This window comes from Choloepus didactylus, chromosome 12 (genome assembly GCF_015220235.1).
Source record: "Choloepus didactylus isolate mChoDid1 chromosome 12, mChoDid1.pri, whole genome shotgun sequence".
Classification (NCBI taxonomy): Eukaryota; Metazoa; Chordata; class Mammalia; order Pilosa; family Megalonychidae; genus Choloepus; species Choloepus didactylus.
Genome location: NC_051318.1, coordinates 35,521,825 through 35,548,692, shown reverse-complemented (window position 1 = coordinate 35,548,692; position 26,868 = coordinate 35,521,825). Strand labels below are relative to the sequence as shown.

The 26,868-nt window shown below is 39.7% G+C and overlaps 1 protein-coding gene across 5 annotated transcripts in view; it reads right to left on the bottom strand.

Annotated features, from left to right (window-relative positions):
- Positions 1–26,868, bottom strand: part of GGACT (gamma-glutamylamine cyclotransferase) — a 123,638-nt gene that overhangs the window by 38,088 nt on the left and 58,682 nt on the right. The window contains exon 1 of one of the 5 annotated variants that reach the window (XM_037799858.1): positions 25,914–26,392. The exons of the other annotated variants lie outside the window; for them this stretch is intronic. Within the exon in view, the coding sequence (XP_037655786.1) occupies positions 25,914–25,990 (77 nt within the window). The 5' untranslated portion in view covers positions 25,991–26,392. Of the gene's footprint in view, positions 1–25,913; positions 26,393–26,868 lie in introns of those variants that run through there. 5 annotated transcript variants of the gene reach the window in all.

Sequence of the window (26,868 nt, the reverse complement as noted above, 5' to 3'; positions counted from 1 at the left end):
GCCCCACACTTGCACACGATTTCATACTCTGCTAACACAATCTTGAGATTCTTAGTTTTATCTTTGAACTTGTGTTTTGTAAGTGAAGTCTGATGGGACAACAGAGCCTGTGTGTGAGCAAAGGAGAAACACACTAAATAGAGTGTCAACCACAGTTCCTTGCTGCCCCATTCCCTTATGGCACTTGCCATGCCCATGGCCCCACTATGCGCGGGAGTTCAGCAAGAGTCCAAGTACAGCGTAAGCCTGCCCCATCTAGGACTGAATAAGGGGCACTGACAGCCCTGAGAGGCCACACTGCATTCAAACCAGAACTTGCTTCAAATGAAGAAAGAAGGCAATGGCATTCTAAGAACCAAGAATGACCATGGAACCTCTCATATTCTTGTTACTCACGTTACTTCCCGTTACTTCCCCATATTTGCCAGCCACTTACACTGAAAATGATGACACAGACCTTTCAGTCTTTCCTTACTTATTAGTAGTTGAAGGTAGAGGCCATTGGCATAAAGTTATCAAGCAGTGAAATAAGAACAGTTCAGTTAGTTCTGTAGGGCACTTCCGCTATTCTGATAAGAACCAAACATGTATGTATGCATGAGCTATGAAATAGTGCAATTTCTGTGATTCTGCATACAAGTTAATGTTCTTATATTTGCATTTAAAGCTGATATTGCACAATGCAAAGATGAGTAATAAACTTCACGACAAGAATTTAAACTTTGTTTTTCTTAGAATGACATTAAACAGCAAATAAAAAATGTCATGACAAGTTAAGAAAGAGACCATGGAAGAAAGGAAAAAGCTTTGTATTTTAGTACTTTTAACTGTACTTTTTCCTACTTTTTGAACACTTTCATTTTGCACTGGGCCCCTGCAAATTATGTAGTTGGCCTGCATGGAATTGTTCTCTAGAACAAGCTAAATCACCAGCTCCTGGAGGGGGATGGGGAGGGGGTCAAGCACAATCAGAGCACGCTGTAGGTACCTTAATAAATACTTGCTGCAGTAAACCAAGGGGTTATCCCCTCTCAGTCCAGAGTCCCAAAGAGGCACTTCAGGCCTTCAGTCTATTTTAGATCTCTCAGTGTTTGTCACTTAAATATACAATATATTCAAATACTGTGCTGCATGCAAATCTACAGGAATCTTTCGTTCAGTCCTGCGGTTTTGTCACCATTTCCTCTGGCTGTCCATTCAGAGAGGGAAGGTCCAGGGAGAGAAAGTGCTCCAGACCCTGGGATGAAGACTCACGGCTTCCATTAGCCAACCAGACCCTGTCCACACTGGCTGCTGACTAGGGAGTTACTTCCCACAGTTGGCCACTAAGAAATGTAGCAAATGATCTGCCATTTAGAATATTTTTCCAAGTATATAACTCATGTTCTGGAAGTTGCACAAAATATGTTAATTCTATCTAAAATAGCTCTCCTGGTCAAGAAGAAAGAGCCAAGACCCTACATCGACCCAACCCATCCTCCACTTTTGCTATGACATGAGGGAAATGGGACTATCCATGTCTAGATGAAGCAGGACAACTTCAGCCTACTTTGTATGTGCCCCAAAGGTCACTATTTTTCTTGGTGAAAAATCAGGGAGAAGGCAGCAGAGGGCTGAGAATACATTTTTCTACAGTATGGTTTCCTTTTCTTTTGTAACCTTCAGGTCTGAAATGACTAATTGGGTTTGAAACTGGAATGACTCTCCATTAGTGTACTATTTAAAAGGTTCTGTTACTCAGAAACATTTTAAGGCTATATTAACAACATGGTTTTTATATGACTTTTGCTTTCATAGATGAGAAGTGGGTAGTTTGGGAATTCAAACTGAACTTACAAAGAGCACAGAAGATCAATGACAAAATATCATGCAAATCTGTTTTCTTCCCCTCCATATGATTTGCTAACAAATACTCTAGAAAAATGAGAAAATATATCTGTTTAAACACCTTAGATAATCATTTTAGAAGTCAGAGCTACTCAAAAGTGAATAAAACAGTTAAAAATACAAGTGTGGCCCCTGGCTAGGTCTGGGCCAATACACACAGACATAATTCCATTTAAACATATTTTTTAAAAGAAATATGCCTTTTTAAAAATAAAAAAAGCATAGAACTCAAAGTTAGGCCTGATAGCTTTTTTTTTTCCTGATTAATTACCTGTGCTTAAATTATTCAAGTCTTCTCAGTGCTTTTATAATTACCCCAAGTTAAATTCAATTAAAACAGCTGAGAGCTAAGTTAAAATTCTGAATTACAAGTCAGAAAGGGAGTAAGGGAAGAAATTAAGGGCCTACCGAATATGCTTTTAAGTACTTTACATAAAGTAGATCCATTTACTCACATTCCTGTGAGTCTTAAACACACAGCTGGTCACTGGTCACTGACAGCAGCCAGGAAAACTTCCTGGAAAAATATTCTAAGCAAGTTGGATACACAGAACTAATTGCATGTGATCCTAATATATAGCCTCACCCCCCCCCCCCCAAAAAAAAAATCCTACTAATAAAAGCTACATTACAGCTGGTGCTAGCTGACAGAAGCCAAGGTTTACAAGATTTTGGCCTCAAGTGTTGGGAACCCTAAATATGACCAAAAAAAAAGCACATTTTGGTATATACTTGGCTTTTAAAAAGCACTTAAAAGCTAACACACGGTTCTGTCTTGGACTAGCAGAATCTCTTGTTAAAATGTTTACTGCTTTATGGTTATTAGAGAAGAGATGTATGCTACATTTGTTTAAAGCATTTTTTTCCCCAAACAAACTTGTTTAAAAAACAACATAACATTAACTTTGTTTTTCATTATGGAATTTTTTTTTTAATTATAATTATAGTGTTCTTGAGTATTTCGATCATGAGAAGGGACTCATCAAAGTTACAACCATGTTCATTCAGCCATTTTCTTGAGTAACCCACGCATTTCAGTGAAGTGCTCTCTGATCCTGTGTGTGTGTGTGTGTGTGTGTGTGTGTGTGTGTGTGTGTGTATGCGCAACACATGTATTTGGGAGGGTATTTCATCCAATGAGTCAAATATCACAAAAAATATTTTAAGAAATTATCAAATATATGAATCTCCCATTGTATAATGACAAGTGATAAGCCCTGTAATTTAATATTCCTTACCTATCAATCCTATGGGAGTGCCTGTGCTTTAAACCCCTTTTCTTAACAACTTTAAAGATCAAAGCTAGTTAAAATTTCTGTAAGGCAAGGAGTGATCCACCAGCCACCAATTTTTTATTAATATCATCCACTGTGGGTTCAGTACGTATGTTCTTTTGAAAAGTCATTTATTCATTCATCATTTATTGCACATCTACCGTGGACCAGGCATTGTGCAAAGTATCAGGGATATGAAGATAAATAAGACAACATTCCTTGTTTTAAGGAGCTGCAGTCTAATGGGGAAACATACACGAAAAGATGACTATAGGATAAAGTGCGGTGAGGACAAGGACAAACGTTGAGAATCAGGGTATCATGTGTCCTAAAGGAGTATTACCTGAGCAGAGTCTTAAAGGATAAACAGGAATAGGAGGCACGAGTGGGAGGTGGGGAGGGGGGTGTCTGGCTAGGGGAGAAGAGGGTCATTCCAGCAGATGATGGCTTGGGCTGTCTGTGAAGGGAACTGTCAGCACATCAGTGGCATGGACCATTGTGTGAGGTCAGGAGCACTGGAGATTTCTGTTTGTATGTGATGGAGTAATTAATGGGTATTAAGTCTGAGAGACAGCAGGAAGAGATTTGTGTTTAAAAAAAATTATATAGTACCATCACAGTGGAAGACTGTTTGGCAGTAGCTACTAAAGCTGAATGTATACCTACCCAATGACCCAGCAACTCCACTCCCATGCATATGCATGACAGAAATGTATACACAGGCTCATCAAAAAGACATGTGGAAGAATATCCCTACTAGCACTATTTTTAATAGCCCAAAACCAGATACTACCCACATTACATCACAGTAAAATGGATTAATAAATGTGGTATACAATGGAATACTTTACAGCAATGAGAATTAACAAACAACTGTACACAACAACATGGATGAATGTCACAAGCAATGTTGAGTGGAAAAAGTCAAACACACAAAAAAACATATACTGTATGAGTCTATGTAATATGAAGGAAATAAGAGTCAAAATTAACCTATGCTGCTAGATGTCAGTACAGTGATTACCACGGGAAGAAAGCAACTACTGGGAAGAGGCATGAGGAGACTTCTGGGGAGTCAGCAATGGTTACATGGGTGTGTTCACATTATGAAAATTCATCAGGCCATATGATCACTTTTATGATCACTTTTATTAATGAAATTAATAAAATGTGTGTTCAATTTTAAAAACAGAGTAACAAGTAATGCAAACTATGGACTACAGTTAACAGTAATATTGTAATATTCATCAATTGTAACAAAGGTACTATACCAATGCTAAATGTCAATAATGGAGGGCATAAAAGGTATGGGATTTTTCTTTTTGGAGCAATGAGAATGTTCTCAAATTGACTGTGGTGATGAATGCACAACTCTGTGATTATAACAACAGCCACCGATTATACACTTTGGATGGAGTGTATGGTGTGTGAATAAAACTGCTTAGAAACATAGTAACAGAGTACAGAACTGACTTGCAAGGGCAAGACTTTTACACGCAGGAAACCAGAGTGAATAAGACAAAGGTACGTACTAAGTGGAATTCAGAGTTGAGAGAGATCAAAGGTTTCATGGAAGTGGCATGGCCTGAGCTGGACAGAGATAGGCCTGGAAATGGGATGTTGCCCACCCTCCTTCCATGCTCCTCTCTTAGAATTTTAGAGCTAAGAGGGCCTCTCGGGAGCACAGAAGCTCTAGGTCATAATTCAGTCATTTTCAGATTGAAGAAACTCCTGTCAGAGAAGAGTTTAATGAACCCAGTCTGAAGCAACAGATGTGGGCCATCCTATGGGATAAATCACTATTTGCTGCATTTAAAAATAAGTGTGGGGGACTTTTCCCTAGATTAAGAGACCTATGAAAAATGACAGACATTGGTAATGTGTAGATGTTGTTTGGATTCTGATTTGAACATAATAACTGTAAAATGACATTATTGAGAAATCAGGAAAATGTTATTATGGGCCAGGTATATGATGACACCAAAGAATCACAGTCAGTTTTTTTAGGTATGATAATGACATTATAGTTTGTAAGAAAATGTTCTTATTTTTTTAGAGATGCATATGGAAGTATCTAGGGGTGAAATGTCATAATGTGTGGGATTTACGTTAAAATATTTCAGCAAAGCAAAAGGGGATTGATGAAGAATGTGTGGCAAAATCATGATAATGGTTGAAAGGGGGTGAAAGATACATAGGAATCACTGTCCTATTCTCTCTATTTTTGTAGCTTTTTCCCCCTCCCACCAAATAAAGTTAGAAAACAAGAGTTAACAATATAACAAATCAAGGAAGGCACATCACTAGATATACTACAGATGTTAAAAGGATAATAAAGGAATATAATGAACTTTATACTAATAAATGCTACAACTTAGATAAAATGTAAAATTCCTTGAAAGACACAAATTATTAAAGCTCACTCAAGCAGAAATAGATAACCTGAATAGCCCCATACCTACTCATGAATGTTTACTCATACTTTAAAACCCTTACACAAAGGCAGATAGCTTCATGGGTAAATTCCACCAAACATTTAAGTAAGAAATAATAACAATATTACACAAACCTTTCCAGAAAATACAAGAGGAGAGCACACATCTCATTTTATGAGACCAGTATTACCCAGATACCAAGCCTCTCATAAACATAAAACATACAAGTCCTGCATAAATACTAATAAATCAAATCCAGCAACATATAGAAAGGTTATTTTAATATTTGAAGAAAAATGAATCACATAGAAAGAGTTAAAATAGAAAAGCCACGGGATTGTATATTTTTTAAATGGTGAATTTTATGGTATGTGAATAATATCTCAATGAAAAAAACTAGTTTTGTTTTTTGTTTAAAAAAAAAAAAAAACGATCAATGGAGCAGAACAGAGTCCAGAACTAGGCCCAAACTTATATGATCAACCATTTTCAATAGAAGTATCAAGGTAGTTCAGTGAGGGAAGTAGACAGTCTTTTAAACAAATGGTGCTGGAACAAATGCATATCAATATACAAAAAACTAAACCTCAACACTTACCTCACCCCACACCACTAAATTAATTCATAATAGATCCAAGTGTGAAAGCTTTAAAGAAGAAAATCTTATGGGAAACAAAAATGCAAATAATATAAGAAAACATAGGTAAATTGAGGTTTTAAAAATTAAAAGCTTCTATCAAAAGATACAGTTAAGTAAATGAAATGGACTGAGAGAAAATATCTATTAAGCATATATGTGGTAAAGGACTTGTATCCAGAATATATAAGGAATGCTTACAACTTAATAAGAAAACAACCCAATTAAAAATGGGCAAAAGACTTAAACAGATATTTCATCAAGATATACAAATCTCAAGCATATGAAAGAATGTTCAAAATCATTAGGCATTAAAGAAATGCAAATAACCACAAAGAGGGACCACTGTATATCCACTAGAATGGCTAAAATTGAAAACTATTATCAAGTGTTGGCAAGGATATTGAATAAATGCAACTCTCAAGCATTGCTTCTGGGAATGCAAAACGGTGCAGCCAGTTGGAAAATAGCATGGCAGTTTCTTATAAAGTTAAATATGCATATGCCATACATCTCAACAACCTCATTTCTGGGTATTTACCCAAGATACATGAATTCATACAGCTACATGAAAACCTGTAAATGAATGTATATAGGAGATCTAGTACAGTAGCCAATAACTGGAAAGAAACCAAATGTCCATCAGTTTGAGAATGCATAAACAAATTGAGGTATACAGATATAAAAATATGGATGTCTCAAACACATTATACTAAGTGAAAGAAGCCAGACACAAAAGACTACATAATGTGTACTTCCATTCAAATGATATTCCAGAAGAGAAAAACAGAGCAGTGGTTGCTATGGGCTGGGCATAGGGGAAAGGAGTGACTGAAAAGGGAACTTTGGCGGATGATGTAAATGGTTTGTATCTTGTTTGTGGTGGTGATTAGATGAATGCACATATTTGTCAAAAATCACTGAAGAGGAAGCGGAGCAAGATGGCGGCATAGAGAGGTGTGGAATTTAGTTAGTCCTCTAGAGCAACCAGTAAATAGCCAGGAACAATTAGTACATAATATGGAACAACTGTTGGAGGATGTCTGACTGATGTGCATCATACACCAGCCTGGAATGGATGGAACAGCTGAGACTGCAGCACAGAACTGTAAGTAAAGCTCCCCAAACTACAGAGCTAGGGCCCCTCCCCCACTGGCACGGCAGGCTGAGCAGAAACACTTCCCTGTGGAAAACAGAAGCAGGTTACCCGGTGAGACAGAAAGTAACTCAACCAAGCTCCAATGTGGTTTTTTTTTTTTTTAATCTTCATTTTATTGAGATATATTCATATACCACGCAGTCATACAAAACAAATCGTACTTTCGATTGTTCACAGTACCATTACATAGTTGTACATTCATCACCCAAATCAATCCCTGACACCTTCATTAGCACACACATAAGAATAACAAGAATAATAATTAGAGTGAAAAAGAGCAATTGAAGTAAAAAAGAACACTGGCTACCTTTGTCTGTTTGTTTCCTTCCCCTATTTTTCTACTCAACCATCCATAAACTAGACAAAGTGGAGTGTAGTCCTTATGGCTTTCCCAATCCCCTTGTCACCCCTCATAAGCTACATTTTTATACAACCGTCTTCGAGATTCATGGGTTCTGGGTTGTAGTTTGATAGTTTCAGGTATCCACCACCAGCTACCCCAATTCTTTAGAACCTAAAAAGGGTTGTCTAAATTGTGCATAAGAGTGCCCACCAGAGTGACCTCTCGGCTCCTTTTGGATTCTCTCTGCCACTGAAGCTTATTTCATTTCCTTTCATTCCCCTTGTTGGTCAAGAAGATGTTCTCCGTCCCATGATGCCAGGTCTACATTCCTCCCCGGGAGTCATATTCCAGGTTGCCAGGGAGATTCACTCCCCTGGGTGTCTGATCCCACGTAGGGGGGAGGGCAGTGATTTCACCTTTCAACTTGGCTTAGCTAGAGAGACAGGGCCACATCTGAGCAACAAAGAGGCATTCGGGAGGAGGCTCTTAGGCACAACCATAGGGAGGCCTAGCCTCTCCTTTGCAGCAACCGTCTTCCCAAGGGTAAAACCTGTGGTAGAGGGCTCAACCCATCAAACCACCAGTCCCCTATGTCTGTGGTCATGTTAGCAACCATGGAGGTGGGGTAGGCGAATACCCCTGCATTCTCCACAGGTTCTTCAAGGGGGCACTGCATCTTTTTTTTTCCCTTGTTTTTTTTTTTTTTTTTTAACTTTCCCTTCTTTTTTAAATCAACTGTATGAAAAAAAAGTTAAAAAGAAAACAAACATACAATAAAAGAACATTTCAAAGAGACCATAACAAGGGAGTACGAAAAAGACAACTAACCTAAGATAACTGCTTAACTTCCAACATGTTCCTACTTTACCCCAAGAAAGTTACCTAATATAGCAACATTTCTGTGAACTTGCTCCTACTATATCCATCAGAAATTAACAGACCATAGTCATTCCTGGGCATCCCCAGAACGTTAAATAGCTTATCTGTTCTTCTTGGATTATTGTTCCCCCTTCCTTAATTCTTCTCTATTGCTAGTTCCCCTACATTCTACATTATAAGCCATTTGTTTTACATTTTTCAAAGTTCACATTAGTGGTAGCATATAATATTTCTCTTTTTGTGCCTGGCTTATTTCGCTCAGCATTATGTCTTCAAGGTTCATCCATGTTGTCATATGTTTCACGAGATCGTTCCTTCTTACTGCTGCGTAGTATTCCATCGTGTGTATATACCACATTTTATTTATCCACTCATCTGTTGAAGGACATTTGGGTTGTTTCCATCTCTTGGCAATTGTGAATAATGCTGCTATGAACATTGGCGTGCAGATATCTGTTCGTGTCACCGCTTTCCGATCTTCCGGGTATATACCGAGAAGTGCAATCGCTGGATCGAATGGTAACTCTATATCTAGTTTTCTAAGGAAGTGCCAGACTGACTTCCAGAGTGGCTGAACCATTATACAGTCCCACCAACAATGAATAAGAGTTCCAATTTCTCCACATCCCCTCCAGCATTTGTAGTTTCCTGTTTGTTTAATGGCAGCCATTCTAACCGGTGTCAGATGGTATCTCATTGTGGTCTTAATTTGCATCTCTCTAATAGCTAGTGAAGCTGAACATTTTTTCATGTGTTTCTTGGCCATTTGTATTTCCTCTTCAGAGAACTGTCTTTTCATATCTTTTGCCCATTTTATAATTGGGCCGACTGTACTATTGTCACTGAGTTGTAGGATTTCTTTATATATGCAAGATATCAGTCTTTTGTCAGATACATGGTTTCCAAAAATTTTTTCCCATTGAGTTGGCTGCCTCTTTACCTTTTTGAGAAATTCCTTTGAGGTGCAGAAACTTCTAAGCTTGAGGAGCTCCCATTTATCTATTTTCTCTTTTGTTGCTTGTGCTTTGGGTGTAAAGTCTAGGAAGTGGCCGCCTAATACAAGGTCTTGAAGATGTTTTCCTACATTATCTTCTAGGAGTTTTATGGTACTTTCTTTTATATTGAGATCTTTGGTCCATTTTGAGTTAATTTTTGTGTAGGGGGTGAGGTAGGGGTCCTCTTTCATTCTTTTGGATATGGATATCCAACTCTCCCAGCCCCATTTGTTGAAAAGACCATTATGACTCAGTTCAGTGACTTTGGGGGCCTTATCAAAGATCAGTCGGCCATAGATCTGAGGGTCTATTTCCGAATTCTCAATTCGATTCCATTGATCTATATGTCTATCTTTGTGCCAGTACCATGCTGTTTTGGCAACTGTGGCTTTATAATAAGCTTCAAAGTCAGGGAGTGTAAGTCCTCCCACTTCGTTTTTCTTTTTTAGAGTGTCTTTAGCAATTCGAGGCATCTTCCCTTTCCAAATAAATTTGATAACTAGCTTTTCCAAGTCTGCAAAGTAGGTTGTTGGAATTTTGATTGGGATTGCATTGAATCTGTAGATGAGTTTGGGTAGAATTGACATCTTAATGATATTTAGTCTTCCTATCCATGAACATGGAATATTTTTCCATCTTTTAAGGTCCCCTTCTATTTCTTTTAGTAGAGTTATGTAGTTTTCTTTGTATAGGTCTTTTACATCTTTGGTTAAGTTTATTCCTAGGTACTTGATTTTTTTAGTTGCTATTGAAAATGGTATCTTTTTCTTGAGTGTCTCTTCAGTTTGTTCATTTCTAGCATATAGAAACATTACTGACTTATGTGCATTAACCTTGTATCCCGCTACTTTGCTAAATTTATTAGCTCTAGTAGCTGTATCGTCGATTTCTCAGGGTTTTCTAGATATAAGATCATATCATCTGCAAACAATGACAGTTTTACTTCTTCTTTTCCAATTTGGATGCCTTTTATTTCTTTGTCTTGCCGGATTGCCCTGGCTAGCACTTCCAGCACAATGTTGAATAACAGTGGTGATAGCGGGCATCCTTGTCTTGTTCCTGATCTTAGAGGGAAGGCTTTCAGTCTCTCACCATTGAGTACTATGCTGGCTGTGGGTTTTTCATATATGCTCTTTATCATGTTGAGGAAGTTTCCTTCAATTCCTACCTTTTGAAGTGTTTTTCTCAAAAAGCGATGTTGGATTTTGTCGAATGCTTTTTCAGCATCTATTGAGATGATCATTTCATTTTTCCGTTTCAAATTCTTAATGTGTTGTAATACATTGATTGATTTTCTTATGTTGAACCCTCCTTGCATGCCTGGAATGAACCCCACTTGGTCATGGTGTATGATTTTTTTAATGTGTCTTTGGATTCGATTTGCAAGTATTTTGTTGAGGATTTTTGCATCTATATTCATTAGGGAGATTGGCCAGTACTTTTCCTTTTTTGTAGCATTTTGCCTGGTTTTGGTATTAGATTGATGTCAGCTTCATAAAATGACTTAGGCAGTGTTCCATTTTCTTCAATGTTTTGAAAGAGTTTGAGTAAGATTGGTGTCAGTTCTTTCTGGAAAGTTCGGTAGAATTCCCCTGTGAAGCCATCTGGCCCTGGGCATTTATTTGTGGGAAGATTTTTGATGACTGATTGGATCTCTTTGCTTGTGATGGGTTGGTTGAGGTCTTCTATTTCTTCTCTGGTCAGTCTAGGTTGTTCATATGTTTCCAGGAAATTGTCCATTTCCTCTACATTATCCAGTTTGTTGGCGTACAGTTGTTCATAATATCCTCTTACAATTTTTTTAATTTCTTCGGGATCTGCAGTTATGTCACGTTTTCATTCATTATTTTGTTTATATGTTTCTTATCTCTTTTTCATTTTGTCAGTGTAGCTAGGGGCTTGTCAATCTTGTTGATCTTCTCAAAGAACCAACTTTTGGTGATATTTATCCTCTCTTGTTTTTTTGTTCTCTATGTCATTTATTTCTGCTTTAATCCTTGTTATTTCTTTTCTTCTACTTGGTTTAGGATTGGTTTGCTGTTCATTTTCTAGCTTCTTCAGTTGATCCATTAGTTCTTTGATTTTGGCTCTTTCTTCCTTTTTAATATATGCGTTTAGTGCTATAAATTTCCCCCTTAGCACTGCTTTTGCTGCATCCCATAGGTTTTGGTATGTTGTGTTCTCATTTTCATTCGTCTCTATATATTTAGCAATTTCTCTTGCTATTTCTTCTTTAACCCACTGATTGTTTAGGAGTGTGTTGTTTAACCTCCAGGTATTTGTGAATTTTCTAAGTCTCTGATGGTTATTGACTTCTAATTGTATTCCATTGTGGTCAGAGAATGTGCTTTGAATAATTTCAATCTTTTTAAATTTATTGAGGCTTGTTTTATGTCCCAGCATATGATCTATTCTGGAGAAAGTTCCATGAGCACTAGAAAAGTATGTGTATCCTGGTGATTTGGGATGTAATGTCCTGTATATGTCTGTTAAATCTAATTCATTTATCAGATTGTTTAGGTTTTCAATTTCCTTATTGGTCTTCTGTCTGGTTGATCTATCTATAGGAGAGAGTGATGTGTTGAAGTCTCCCACAATTATTGTGGAAACATCAATTGCTTCCTTTAGTTTTGCCAGTGTTTCTCTCATGTATTTTGTGGCACCTTGGTTGGGTGCATAGACATTTACGATTGTTATTTCTTCTTGCTGAATTGCCCCTTTTATTAGTACGTAGTGGCCTTCTTTGTCTCTCAAAACATCCCTGCATTTGAAGTCTATTTTATCTGAGATTAATATTGCTACACCTGCTTTCTTTTGGCTGTAGCTTGCATGAAATATTTTTTTCCATCCTTTCACTTTCAGTTTCTTTGTGTCCCTGTGTCTAAGATGAGTCTCTTGTATGCAACATATTGATGGTTCATTTTTTTTGATCCATTCTGCGAATCTATATCTTTTAATTGGGGAGTTTAATCCATTTACATTCAACGTTATAACCGTGAAGGCGTTTCTTGAATCAGCCATCTTATCCTTTGGTTTATGTTTGTCATATTTTTCCCCTCTGTTTATTAATATCCTTTATTGTACCCATACCGAATCTCTTTAGTACTGAACCTTTCTCCAAGTCTCTCTGTCCTGTCTTTGTTTCTCTGTCTGTAGGGCTCCCTTGAGTATCTCCAGTAGGGCAGGTCTTTTGTTAGCAAATTCTCTCAGCATTTGTTTGTCTGTGAAAAATTTAAGCTCTCCCTCAAATTTGAAGGAGAGCTTTGCTGGATAAAGTATTCTTGGCTGGAAATTTTTCTCACTCAGAATTTTAAATATATCGTGCCACTGCCTTCTCGCCTCCATGGTGGCTGCTGAGTAGTCACTACTTAGTCTTATGCTGTTTCCTTTGTATGTGGTGAATTGCTTTTCTCTTGCTGCTTTCAGAACTTGCTCCTTCTCTTCTGTGTTTGACAGTGTGATCAGTATATGTCTCGGAGTGGGTTTATTTGGATTTATTCTATTTGGAGTTCGCTGAGCATTTATGATTTGTGTATTTATGTTGTTTAGAAGATTTGGGAAGTTTTCCCCAACAATTTCTTTGAATACTCTTCCTAGACCTTTACCCTTTTCTTCCCCTTCTGGGACACCAATGAGTCTTATATTTGGACGTTTCATATTATCTATCATATCCCTGAGGTCCATTTCGATTTTTTCAATTTTTTTCCCCATTCTTTCTTTTATGCTTTCATTTTCCATTCTGTCATCTTCCAGGTCACTGATTCGTTGTTCAACTTCCTCTAGTCTTGTACTATGAGTGTCCAGAATCTTTTTAATTTGGTCAACAGTTTCTTTAATTTCCATAAGATCATCCATTTTTTTATTTAGTCTTGCAATGTCTTCTTTATGCTCTTCTAGGGTCTTCTTGATTTCCTTTATCTCCCGTACTATGGTCTCATTGTTCATCTTTAGCTCTTTGAGTAGCTGCTCTAGGTGCTGAGTCTCTTCTGGTCTTCTGATTTGGGTGCTTGGGCTTGGGTTATCCATATTGTCTGGTTTTTTCATATGCTTTATAATTTTCTGTTGTTTTTGGCCTCGTGGCATTTGCTGAACTTGATAGGGTTCTTTTAGGATTTGTAGACCAATTGAAGTCCTTATCTCTAATTTATCAGATCTACAGCTTCGTGGAGTACACTTTCTCTAACTAACCAGCAGGTGGCGTCCACGAGCCACCTGTTCTCCACAAGCCAGTTCTCCCCTGCTTAGCCTTTTTGGTGAGTGGGGGAGTGAGTCTTGTGGGGTCCAATTGGTGTACCAAGCTTGCGTGTGTAGTTGGTGTTGCCTGCCCTGTATATGGGGCGTGTTTCTGGGCAGTCAGGGAGGGGGGGGTGGCTCTAACAATCAAATCTCCCTGGTGATCCTAGAGTGTTAAAGCTGCTGCAATAGTCTAATCCTTCAGTTCAGTCCTGCCACAGTTTGTCTCTGCCACTGACCCACAAGTCCTTGGTATTGGCGTATGGCTCCTGAGACTTGCAAGTGGGCCCCTCTTCCAGGCTGTGCACCCCGGGTCCTCTGTTGAGGGATGACTGTGCTATGTCACAGGTGAGTGCCGTCCCCCCAGGGCAGTTCTGGGCTGCTGGGCTGTGTAGGGAGGCTCTCAGTCTGCTGAAATGATGGCTGAATGGGGCTTTGTTAATTCACACTGCTCTACCTTCCCAACTCTGGGACAATCAGCTGAGGTTGCAGGGAAAGCTAATGTCCACGCCCAGTTTTGTGGTGTGTGCCTGTTATTTGAAGCACTTCCGTGACACTGGGTTGTCTGGGGCAGTTCTGGGCTATGGGGCTGGCGATGGGCAGGAGTGTTTCCTGTCCACCAGGATGATGGCTGTGAGCGGACACCCCCCTTTTCTTGGGAAGTTGTGGTGTTTAGTGAATTTTCTCAGCCACTGGATTATTGCGTTTTGTCTCAGAGCTCTCCTAGTTCTGCTCTTGACTTGACCTGCCCAAATAGCAAGTCTTTGAAGCTTTCTGTATTGGGCTTCTTAGAGTAATTGTTTTAGTAAAAGAAAAAAAGGATTTAAAAAAAAAAAAAAAAAAAAAAAAAAAAAAACGGGCCCTCCTCAGAGATCTAATGGGTTATTGAAAAGCTAAGAGACAAAGCAACCAGGGCCATTAAGGAAAGGTCCACAGGGCAGAGGGATCAGCTTTTCTTCGGGATTTGCTTTTGCGCCTCAGGGCCCTTCCCCTTTCTATGTTCACCAGAACTCCAAAAATCCTCCGCTTTTATTTTGGAGTTTTTCGTGTTGTTTTTTTTCTATGCCTGTCTCCTCTCTGCTGGGCTGGCTGCTCTCAGATTCTCTGGTGTCTGGTCTCAGTCTATCTATGGTTGGAATTTGGATCAGTAGAATGAGTTTCCGATAAGGGCTGCCACTGCAGTTCTCCCTTCTCCTTCCCGGAGCTGACAACCCCTCCTCCCCCGGGACTGAGCCTGGCAGGGAGGGGCGCGGGTCCCCTGGCTGCAAAAACTTACAGATTTCGCTGATCTCAGCAGTTCCACGTTTTCATGAGTGTTGTATGAAGTATGCCCAAAGTCAGATTGCTCTGTGGTGTCCAGTCCACGCAGTTCCTGGCTTTCTACCTACTTTCCTGGAGGAGTAACTAAAACATACAGCTCACCAGTCTGCCATCTTCTCCAATGTGGTTTTAATTAACAAATTTGGACTACTGAATATAAGCTATAAGCACAGATATGCCTGGAGCAACCAGGAAAGGACCCTGAGTTGCCTCCCAGCAGAGAGGAGGCAAGACTGACAGGAAAAAACAAAACAAAACAAAAACATAAAGAAATGAAAACAGAGGCTTTTGGAGATATCTGAGCTCAGAATACTGGAAAAACAGCTGTGTCCCAAGAAAAGTAGCACAGAGGACTGGGTACCAACACCAGTCGACTGGCGAAACGGGGGCTGAGGACAGGATCTGAAAAGGGGCTTTCTCTCTTTTTTCCTTTTTTTCCCTCTCATTCTAAGTAGCTCATTAAAGAAAGCCTTAGGCATTTTCAATTGTCAACTCTGACCCAAGCAAGGGTGGAGTTAACAGAGTCAGAGACACAAAGGAGGAATTGTGTAGAAGATAACTCCCTAAAGGGTGACTCTTCCCTAAGAAAAGAGGGGTGGGGAACCACTCAAGTGGCTGCCCTCCCTGAGAGAATTCAGACCCCAGGGCCTGGGGAGGGGGGAAAGGGGGGAAAACAGAAACAAGTTTGGCTTCTGACACCCTCAGCTCTTGGCCAGGACAGGGTTTGCTAAGAATTAAAGGGACCACATCTCTTTACACCAGTGGGAGGCTGCAGGCTGACAAGTGCCAGCTGCTGGGCAGGACAGGAAAGGCACAGAGCCTAGAGGCCTCACAGGGAAGTCTGACAATCTGCTGGGTCTCACCCTTAGGGAACTCTGATACTGAAATCAATCTCCTCCTGAGATCTGGGCCCATCTGGTCTGGGAAAATCTGACCAAAAAATTATAAATCACACTAGGAAAAATGAAGATATGGCCCAGTCAAAAGAACAAACTTACACTTCAAATGAGATACAGGAATTGAAACAATTAATTATTAAACAAATATCCTAAATCAATTCAAAAATCAAATCAACAAGTTGAGGGAAGATATAGCAGAAGAGATGAAAGATGAAAAGAAGACACTGAGTGAACATAAGGAAGAACATGAAAGTTTGAAAAAACAATTGGCAGAATTTACGGGAATGAAAGGTACAATACAAGAGATGAAAAACACAATGGAGACATACAACAGCAGATTTTAAGAGGCAGAAGATTCATGAATTGAAGGACAGGACATCTGAACTTCTACACATAAAAGAACAGATAGGGAAAAGAATATCTCAATAAAATTGAATTAAAAAGTCACTGAAGAGCCTCCAGGAAGATGGCAGATTAGAGAGACAGAGCAAAATTCTCTTCATGAAAAACACAAGATAAAGGACAGAAAGTGCTCCAGAACAGCAGTTCCAGGGCTCCACTAGTTGGGCAGGAACTTCTATATCCATAGTGTGTACTTGGAGAAGCTGAGAGACTATTTTTGACCGGTGAGTGTTTGGCCTGGAACACTGCTGGGGAATGGATGGTTGGAACCAGCTGATGAGCATGGAGGGGAGCAGCCTTCCACACCCTGGGCACCCTCCTCAGCACTTGGTTCAGGTGATAACCCTTCGCAGACCCGGGAGCCTCTGTGCCAGGGACTGGTGGTTGGAGCAAGCAGGCAAGCGCGGAGTGGGACAGCTTTCCATGCCCCACCACACAGACATCTCTGCAGTTGGCTGGGGAGATGACCCTTCACAGCATCATGGCCAAGAGCTTCCTTGAGGGAATTTAGGAATCAGTGGGCTTGTGACAGCATCCATTCTTCCTCCACAGAAGCCGTGGTATTTACAGCCTAGAGGCAAGGGCACTGTATGGAAATGCTGGGAGCCCTCCCACAATTCCTGGGACTTGTAAGCACACAGCAGAGAGGGACTCTGGGGCATTTGAGCTGGAAATTGAGACACAGCTCTGCAGCTTCAGAGTACTCCACCTGCAGCCCTGGGAATGGCTAGGACCACTGTGTCCTGGAGCAGACTCCCTGACAAATAATGGAGGCATGACCCCACCCACAGGGTGGTGGTCCCCAATGCACATGGAAAATTGATACACTGACTAGACTTCCACATGGTTTGGACCCCCACTCAGTGCATAGACAAAGTTGGAGGAGAACTAGCTTGAGGGTAAGAGGTAGCTCAAGAGCACTATCTGCTGGTAGGTCAGGGAAAGTGCACTCCCCCAGCTGGAGCTCTGCCAAATTATAGATAAATGTTGAAATAATTATGCATATCCTAAAAGAGCCCTTTCAAGATAAGCAAATGCCAAGAGGCCAAAAACAACATAACATTATAAAGCATATGAAGAAACCAGAAGATAGGATAATGCAAACATCCAATAAAAAGCCAGAGCAGACACAGAACTTGTGGAGCAATTAATCAAAGAAGTAAGCACAAACATCCAAGTCATGGCTCAGGATATAAAGGACACAAAGAAGAACCTAGAAGAGCATAAAGAAGAATTTGCAAGAGTAAGAAAACAGCAGATCTTATGGAAGTAAAAGATACTGTTGATCAAATTAAACATACTCTTGAGACACATAAGAACAGGTTGAAAGAGGTAGATGAACAAATTAGCAAACTTGAGGGAAGAATGATGGAATGGAACAGCACAAAAGAATGAATGGTGAAAAGATTGAAAAATTTGAGATGGATCTCAGGGAAATGATGGACAATATGAAGCACACCAATGTAAGCATCACTGGTGTTCTAGAAGGTGAAGAGAAGAGTAAAGGACTAGGAAGAGTATTCACAGACATTGTTGGGAAAAACTTCATAACCCTTCTAAATGACATAATATGCAAATCAAAGGTGCCCAACTAACTCCAAATAGAATAAATCCAAATAAACCCAGTCCAAAACATATTCTGATCAGATTGTCAAATGCTGAATGAGAAAGAGAAAGTTCTGAAAACAGCAAGGGAGAGCGATTTACCACATACACAGAAAACAACATAAGACTAAGTACTGAGTACTCAGTGGGCACCATGGAAGCGAGAAAGTAGTGGTATGACATATTTAAAATTCAGAAAGAGAAAAACTGCCAGCCAAGAATACTTGATCCAGCAAAGCTCTTCTTCAAAATTGAGTATATATTACCACTATTATTCAACATTATGCTAGAAGTTCTAAGAGCAATCCGGCAAGACAAAGAAATAAAAGGCATCCAAATTGGAAAGGAGGAAGTAAAACTGTCATTATTTGTAGATGATACAATCGTATATTTGGAACACCCTGAGGAATCAATAACACAGCTACCTGAGCTAATAAATTCAGCCAAGTGGCAGGATACAGATTAATGCACATAAGTCAATAATGTTCCTATAGCTAGAAATGACCTAACTGAAGAGACACTCAAGAAAAAGATTCCATTCACAATAGCAACTAAAAAACTCAAGTACCTAGGAATAAACTTAACCAAGGATGTAGAAGTCCTCTACACAGAAAATTCCATAACTTTACTAAAAGAAATAAAAGGGGACCTAAAGAGATAGAAAGATATTCCCTGTTCACGGATAGGAAGGCTAAACGTTGCCAGATGTCAATCGTACCCAAACTGATCTACAGATTCAATGCAATACTAATCAAAATTCCAACAACCTACTTTGCAGACTTGGAAATGCTAGTTATCAAATTTATTTGGAAGGGAAGGGTGCCTCAAATTGCTAAAACCATTCTAAAAAAGAAAAAGTGGGAGGACTTACACTTCCTGACTTTGAAGCCTACTATAAAGCCACAGTAGTCAAAAGAGCATGATATTGGCACACAGACAGACATATTTATCAATGGAATTGAATTGAGAATTTGTAAATAGACCCCTAGATCTACGGTCAACTGATTTTTGATAAGGCCCCAAATCACTGAACTTGGACAGAACAGTCCCTTCAACAAAGGGGCTGGGAGAACTGGATATCCATATCCAAAAGAATGAAAGAGGACTGCTACCTCACACTCTATACAAACATTAACTTCAAGTGGATCAAAGACCTCAATATAAGGGGCAGTGTCAAAAGTCCTAGAAGATAATGCAGGGAAACATCTTCAAGACCTAGTATCAAGAGGCTGCCTCTTAGACCTTACACCCAAAGCACAAGCAATGAAAGAAAAAATAGATGAGAACTTCTCAAAATCAAAAGCTTCTGTCCCTCAAAGGAATTTGTCAAAGAGGTGAGGAGGCAGCCAACGCAATGGGAGAAATATCTGGAAACAATTTATCTGATAAGAGACTGATATCTCGCATATATAAAGAAATCTTACAACTCAATGACAATAGTACAAACAGCCCAATTATAAAATGGGGAAAAGATATGAAAAGACATTTCTCTGAGGAGGAAATACAAATGGCTAAAAAAACACAAGAAAAATGTTCATCTTCACTAGCTATTAGGGAGATGCAAATCAAGACCACAATAAGACACTACCTCACACCAATAAGAATGGCTGTCATTAAACAAAACAGAAACTACAAATGCTGGAGAGGATGTGGAGAAATTGGAACTCTTATTCATTGCTGGTGGGACTGTAAAATGGTACACCCACTCTAGAACACAGTTTGACAGTTCCTCAGAAAACTAGATACTGAGTTACCCTATGATCCAGAATTTCACTTCTGGGTATATACCCAGAAAATCTGAAAGTAGTGACATGAACAGATATTTGCATACCAAGGTTCACAGTGGCTTGTTCACAATTGCCAAGAGATGGAAACAATCCAAACGTCCTCCAACAGATGAGTACATAAACAAATGTGGTATATACACAGCAGTAAGAAGGAATAAGGAAGTGAAACATTATGACAACATGGATGAACCTTGAAGACATAATGCTGAGTGAAATAAGCCAGACACAAAAGGAGAGATATTGTATGTTACCACTAATGAGAACTCCTGAAAAATGTAAAATAAGTGTTTTATAATGTAGAATATAGGGGATCTGGAGAGAGAGAGAAGCTAGTGAAGGGGGAATGATAATCTAATATGTACAGATATGATAATGAGGATGAACTTAATTGTATGGGAATCGTCAGGTGTGACTACGGTTCATTAAAGGGATTATAAATATCAGTGATGCACTGAAGGCGAATGTATTCATAAATGGTAGTTTAAATGCATGTAACCCACAGAGTAGCACCACAGACCTAAATAAGTGTTAGCAGGATATACTTATAAGGTATGACACTGGTATAGAGGGTTAACAACAGAGTGGTATAAGGAGAAACTACCCATTACATATTAAAGACTATATTTAATAGAAATATCTTACCAACACTACACTAATACTAGGGATGAATAATTAGCAGCTGGTAAGAGCTCTGGGATGTATTATGCTATGATAATTGTTTAAAGTTGACAGTGATGATGATTGTACAACTAAGTGAAGATATTGTAAGAAACTGTTTATCTTGGGATAGAATATATATTGAGTGAAATTAGGAACCCACTACTTAATAAATCAAGCCGACTTGAGGCTTGCTCTTATGAAACTTAGGGTTGTAAATGATAGGCTGAGCCCTCCTATAATTATGTCTAAGAGGCACCTCCAAGGAAACTTGTTGCTCAGATGTGGCCTTTCTCTCTCTAAGTCCAACTCAGCAAATAAATTCATTAACCTCCCCCCCCCCCCAAGGAGGGACATGACTCCCAGGGGAGTGAATCTCCCTGGCGACATGGGACATGACTCCCAGGAATGAGCCTGGCCCTAGCAGTGAGGAATTGAAAATGCCTACTTGACCAAAAGGGGAAAAAAAGAAAGGTAACAAGCTGAGGTCACAGTGGTTGAGAGATCCCATATAGAGTCGAGAGGCTATTATGGAGGTTTCTCTTATGCAAGCTTCAGCTAGACATCCCAAGTGGCCACAATATGCCAAACCCTTACCAAAAATAGTCTCCAAATACTTAGGTCCAACCTGAGATTCTATAAAAGCTTCACTCACTAAGTTTTATCTCTCAGAAACTTAAATCCACCAGAATGTTCCTATGCCAGACAGGTCCCCAAACCGAGAGGCACTAGCCTCTTTAAGTACAACAATCAGATGCAGCCCTCTTCTCCATGCTGTCGACACCCCTTATATGAACAAGTTAGGGTGCTCACCATCTAGATATCCCTGAAGATAGAAAAAGAGATTAAGTGCAAGGAAATGGTAGCAACAAACAAGATGAGATTTAACAAAGGTCTATGAATAGTGAAACTTTATATAAATATATATATTTGTTTAGATGCTGGGGTGTTGGAATAGTTGGAAGGAGGTAAATGACATGGTGGAACTGTAACATACAACATTGTTTGAAATTTGCTCTATAGCTACTCATTGAATTGTGCTTTGAAAGTCTTCACCTTTCTGTATATACACTACATAGCATAATAAGGAAAGAACTGAAACTGTGGAACTGTAACCCATAACAATTTTTGAAATTACCTACATAACTGCTTGTTGAGCTGTACATCGAAAGTTAACACCTTTCTGTATGCATATTATATTTTACAATAATGGAAATAGCTGAAGTTGTGGAACTGTGACCCATGCCATTCTTTGAAATTTACTCGCTAACGACTTGTTAAATCGTCCTTTTAAAGTTATCACTATTATGTATATATAATAGTATATATGTATATATATGTATATGTTAAAGTTCACAATTTAAAAAATGCATTAAAAATCACTGAAAAAAAATGGGTAAATTTTATTGCACATAAAGCAATAAAGCTGATTTCAGTAAAACGGCCTGCCGAACATCAGCATTTGAACAAAGTCATTTTCTCTACCACATTTTAACCTGCTTTTTGGTAATATGTTAATGCTCCATAAATGTTAGACTTTATCTTGTCACACTGGCTCATCTAGTCCCCTCTCTGCAAATTTGAATGAAGATGGCTGAGAAGCCTCTGTATAGTCTCCTTTCTTGGCTTCTACCCATTAAGCATAGCCCCAGGGAGTTTAACTCCCTTTCCAGAGACAAGGTAGAATCAATAGCCCTGTTCAAATCCCAGGCCTTCTACAATCCCTTCCTCAGGCAGGCCCTCATGAGGACTTAATGAGGACATCAAGTGCCCGGTTTGGTTACAGGCACAGAATCCATGTTCCACCAATATTTGTTTCTATTGTTTTAACCTAATTACTCCTTCTGGGTTAAGGACACATATCTCTCATCACTTTACCCTGTTAGAGCCCTTTAGCTCACCTTGGGGTTTTTTGTTATAGACATTTCCATTTCTTCACATAATCTATCTTTGTCTTCCCGGCCTCTTAGCCAAGCTTTTTTGGTGTGTGTTCCCGGGACAGAGTGTTCTAAAAGGACAATGGAGGTATTTTCTAAAGAACCCAGGCATGTGATCTAACAAGAATGAGGCATACATCAGAAAAATGGGTCAGAATCTCTGAAATCTGGAGTGTCTGTGGCAGCCCAGGCTGCGGCCCCCCACCTCCTCCTTGGGGGTTTCATTTCATCACAAGCATGGAGCCCCAGATGCCCCACAAGTCACACACTGCCACAGGCAAACAGCCTCAAGAAACACACCTCTTTTCCCCCCTGACCTTTGACTCTGTGCTCAAGGGTTATTTCTTGGCTACCCTCACATTATGTCTCATTAAACATTAATACTCCTGGGACATTTTAACCTCATCAGTTCCAGTATTTCAAGGTTTATTTCCCTTATTAATGCACCATTAATTATCTACAAAATTCCTTGAACTCTGTTTTATGTTTCCATTTGGTTTTCATTTTCTGACACAGGCAAGATTTCCATATTATAGTTACAGACTGCACCAATCAGCTGCTTAATCCTGATATTAATTAATACAAATGTTTATATAAGACCTACCTCTTGCCTCATTACTCCAATTTCTGTCCCATTTTTGAGCTTGTGTCTTGCCACTGAGGGCTCTTCTGAGATAATGTGGCCTTATCTTCTCTGGTGTTAACACAGAAATGGTGTTATTTTGAAATGTGCAGTGCAAGTCAAACATTTTCCTATTGGTCCTGTTTTGTGTACCAAGTGAACGCTCTCTTCAGAAGAAAAAGCAAATCTGTGCAGTACACATTTCCTTCCTAGAAGGAAGAGGCCGTGGGTAAGCGGTGGCCGTGCTGCCTGTGGAAGCTCTCCACCTCCCTGCAAGGGGACCTCGATGGGCAGGTGCTGCTTGGAGGGGCACGGGCTAGGGATGAGCCAAACCTCTGAGCCTCAGTTTCTTTCTCTGTCTGATTAGACATCCATCTGAACTTCACAGAGGTGGAGTGGGCATTCCGAGAGAGGACACAGGCAAGCACCTGGCCAGGTGCCTCGCACATGCAGATCATCCAATAAAGGGTTATTTTGAATGAAATAAACAACAAATTGAAAAATATTAACTCTACTCCAAAGATCACTCTCCAGAAAGTGTCTCCTTGCCCTGAAAAGGTCCTGGAAACAGCCTTATTGCGTGGGGCTTCTGCGAGGCCATATTGAGTAGTGGGAATCAAAAGGATTGGCCTCTGGGCCAGCCCCTCTGTGACCTCACTTGGCCTCACCGGGTGTTAGATTGTTCTAAAAAAGGGAGATGGAACAAGCTCTACCGTAAGGCTCACATTAGATATGCAGAAATCATTGTAAAATATTATTTTCCCTTAAATTGACAAGTCCCTGCCCACCACCTGTGTGTGGCCTCCAGTATCACACTTTTTTTTTTCATTTTTTAAAATGTAACTTTATTAAGAGAGATATTCACACCCCATATAATCCATCCAAAGTATACATTCAGTGGTTCACAGTATCATCACATAGTTGTGCATTCATCATGATGATGTTTTAGAACATTTGCGTTATTCCAGCAAAAGAAATAAAAAGAAAAAAGAAAACCCCAAACATCCCAAACCCCTTAAACCCCCACGCACCCCCACTATTGACTCCTAGTATTGCACTCTACCCAATTTTAAGACTTACAATAAAGGTAGGTTGACTAAGACAGTGTAGTATTGCAAAGAGCCATTTTTTTTAAATTCATTTTATTGAGATATATTCACATACCATGCAGTCATACAAAACAAAGCATACATTTGATTGTTCACAGTACCATTACATAGTTGTGCATTCATCACCAAAATCAATCCCTGACACCTTCATTGCCACACACACAAAAATAACAAGAATAATAATTAAAGCAGTATCACACTTTTGACGAGTACTCCAGCTATTCTGTTAAATTATGTATGGCTGAGGACTAAGTCTTCACTTCCCATTCTCATACACACACCCTAGTTTTGAATGGAAACAAAACCCTTCCCTTGCACGAACACCATCCTCTCCAAATCTGGTGTCGGTAATAATGACCAACAACATTTATATGATCATACCATCAGCCAAATATAGTTCTACCACTTTATGTTAACTGATGTAATCCTCACAGCAACCTAAGAAGACAGCACATTTAGCTCTACATTGCATATATGGAAGCCAAGCTGCACAGAGGTTAAGTAATTTACCCAATGTCAAACTGCTAATCAGTAGCAGAGCTGGGATATGAACAAAACTCTTAACTACCAGGTAAACAGCGCCCCACCCCACCCCCACTACACACTGATAAATAAAGCAAAATCAAGGAGTCATTCACCCTGAAGCACAAGAAGTGCAAGCAAAGTTTCCAAAATCTTACTTGGATAAATCACATGTTCGTACTGACATGAAATACGGCAAAGCACCAAACGCCAGACAGCCTGGCCCCTCTCTTCGCCTCCCTGCATCCCCTCGGAATCTCAACTCGCCCCTTCCACCAAGCACACTCTGGCCTTGGGCCTCCTGCTGGAGGCTCCACTGGATGTTCCACTCAACTCTTCTCTTGCTCAAACTAGATTCCCTCCTTTACTCTCCAGACCAGTTCACCCAACTTTCACTAAACACAACCGAAAATATCCAAAGCTGGAGATCTCAAGGCTGCACAGCCTACTCCGGCCACCACTCTCACTGCCCAGCCCTGTCCTACTGGGCCCACCCTTCTCCGTACTCTGCCCCCACCCAGGTGGTGGCCTCACAACTCCTTCTCTATACAATTACAATTGCTTTCTAATTGGTGCTCTCCCTCCCAGGATGTCCCCCCACTTTACTACCTTCACCTCCTGAGGCAGAGCTCAGACCCTTCAGTGGCTCCCCACTGACCTCAGCACACCCTCATCACAATCAACTGGCCTCCCTGGCCGTACCTCCAACCACTGTGATTACAGCCACATTGGTCCCCAGCTGCTCCCTCCACTAGCTTTGCCTGCCTCTGTACCTTTACTTACTAGCTGGAATACCACGTTTACACCTTCCTGCCCTAACCCAACCCATCCTTAAAATCCCAGCTCAAATTCCACCCCCTTCACAAAGTCTCATCTGGTTTATTATGGCTTAGTGCGCTGATCACACTCAGTCCTACATTCCAGTTATCTTTTCCCCAAATAAATTCCTTAAGGGCAAGGGACACATTCTAACTTCCCATTTCCCATAATGCAGTATGAGTGGAGAAAGCCAACACTTGTTCATCCTGTCCTTGGAATTCCTGATTAGCCAATTTATTTTCTATTCTCTACTTTGATCACAAAGAAATAACAAAACAGCTTCCAAGTAGACATTTGGTTGATATTTAGTTTAAAGACGCCTCTGCCAACATAAATATGAGATATCCAGGGGTGATTAACTCATTATTCAACAAACGTGTCTGTGTACTCACTACAGATGGAGGTGACCTGGTCTCAAGAGGCAGACTTTCAGCCTACTCTTCAGCACCCAGAGCAGACAATGGCACATGCATTCAGTGTTCACCCTGCACTTTCCCAGGCGGTGAGGATGAATCAGGTGCAAGCTCTGCCCTCAAGTTCAAAGTCTAGCAAGGAAGCTAAGTCATGCCTCAAAGAACACCATGGGATAAAGGGTATGTGTGTTTGTAAAGAGTTGTAAAAAAAGATGCAGATGTCCTGATATATGCGACATGGATGAACCTTGAAAACACTATGCTAAGTAAGAGAAGCCAGGCACAAGGTCACATATTGTATGACTGCATTCATAATGAAATATCCAGACTCAGTAAATCCATAGAAAGTGACTTGGTGGTTGCCAGAGGCTGGTTAGAGTGGATAACAGGCTGACTGCTAATGGGTACAGGGTTTCCTTTGGGGATGATGAAAATATTTTGGAACTAGATAGAGGTGGTGGTTGTACAACATTGTGAATGTACTAATGTTGTACACTGTTCATTTTTAAATGGTTAATTTATGTTATATGATCCCTAAAAAGACTCTAAGTTAAAAAATTAAATATTAAAAAAGATACAGATAAAGTAAACTATTATAATGCAGTGTGTTGCCTGGGTCACTTGCCTAGGGAGTTTAATTTTGTAAGTCATGAGTTAGCAGACAGGAACCTGTATTTTGAATAAGTAAAATATTTTAAGAAGCTCTCCAGGTGCTTCTGTTGATTAACATGTTGGGAAACCAATGATTTAGGGAGAGGAGTCTTTCAGTTTTATATCAATGCTCTTGAAGAATTACTAAGTCCTGGATTAAAGAGGATTTACTATGCTTTGTATACTGTGCTCTGCTCCGTGAGAGCAGAAAAGGTACACTAATTTGTTTTCACAAGATTTTCTAGAAAAGATTTCTGTTTAAGATTTGTCTACATGGAACACT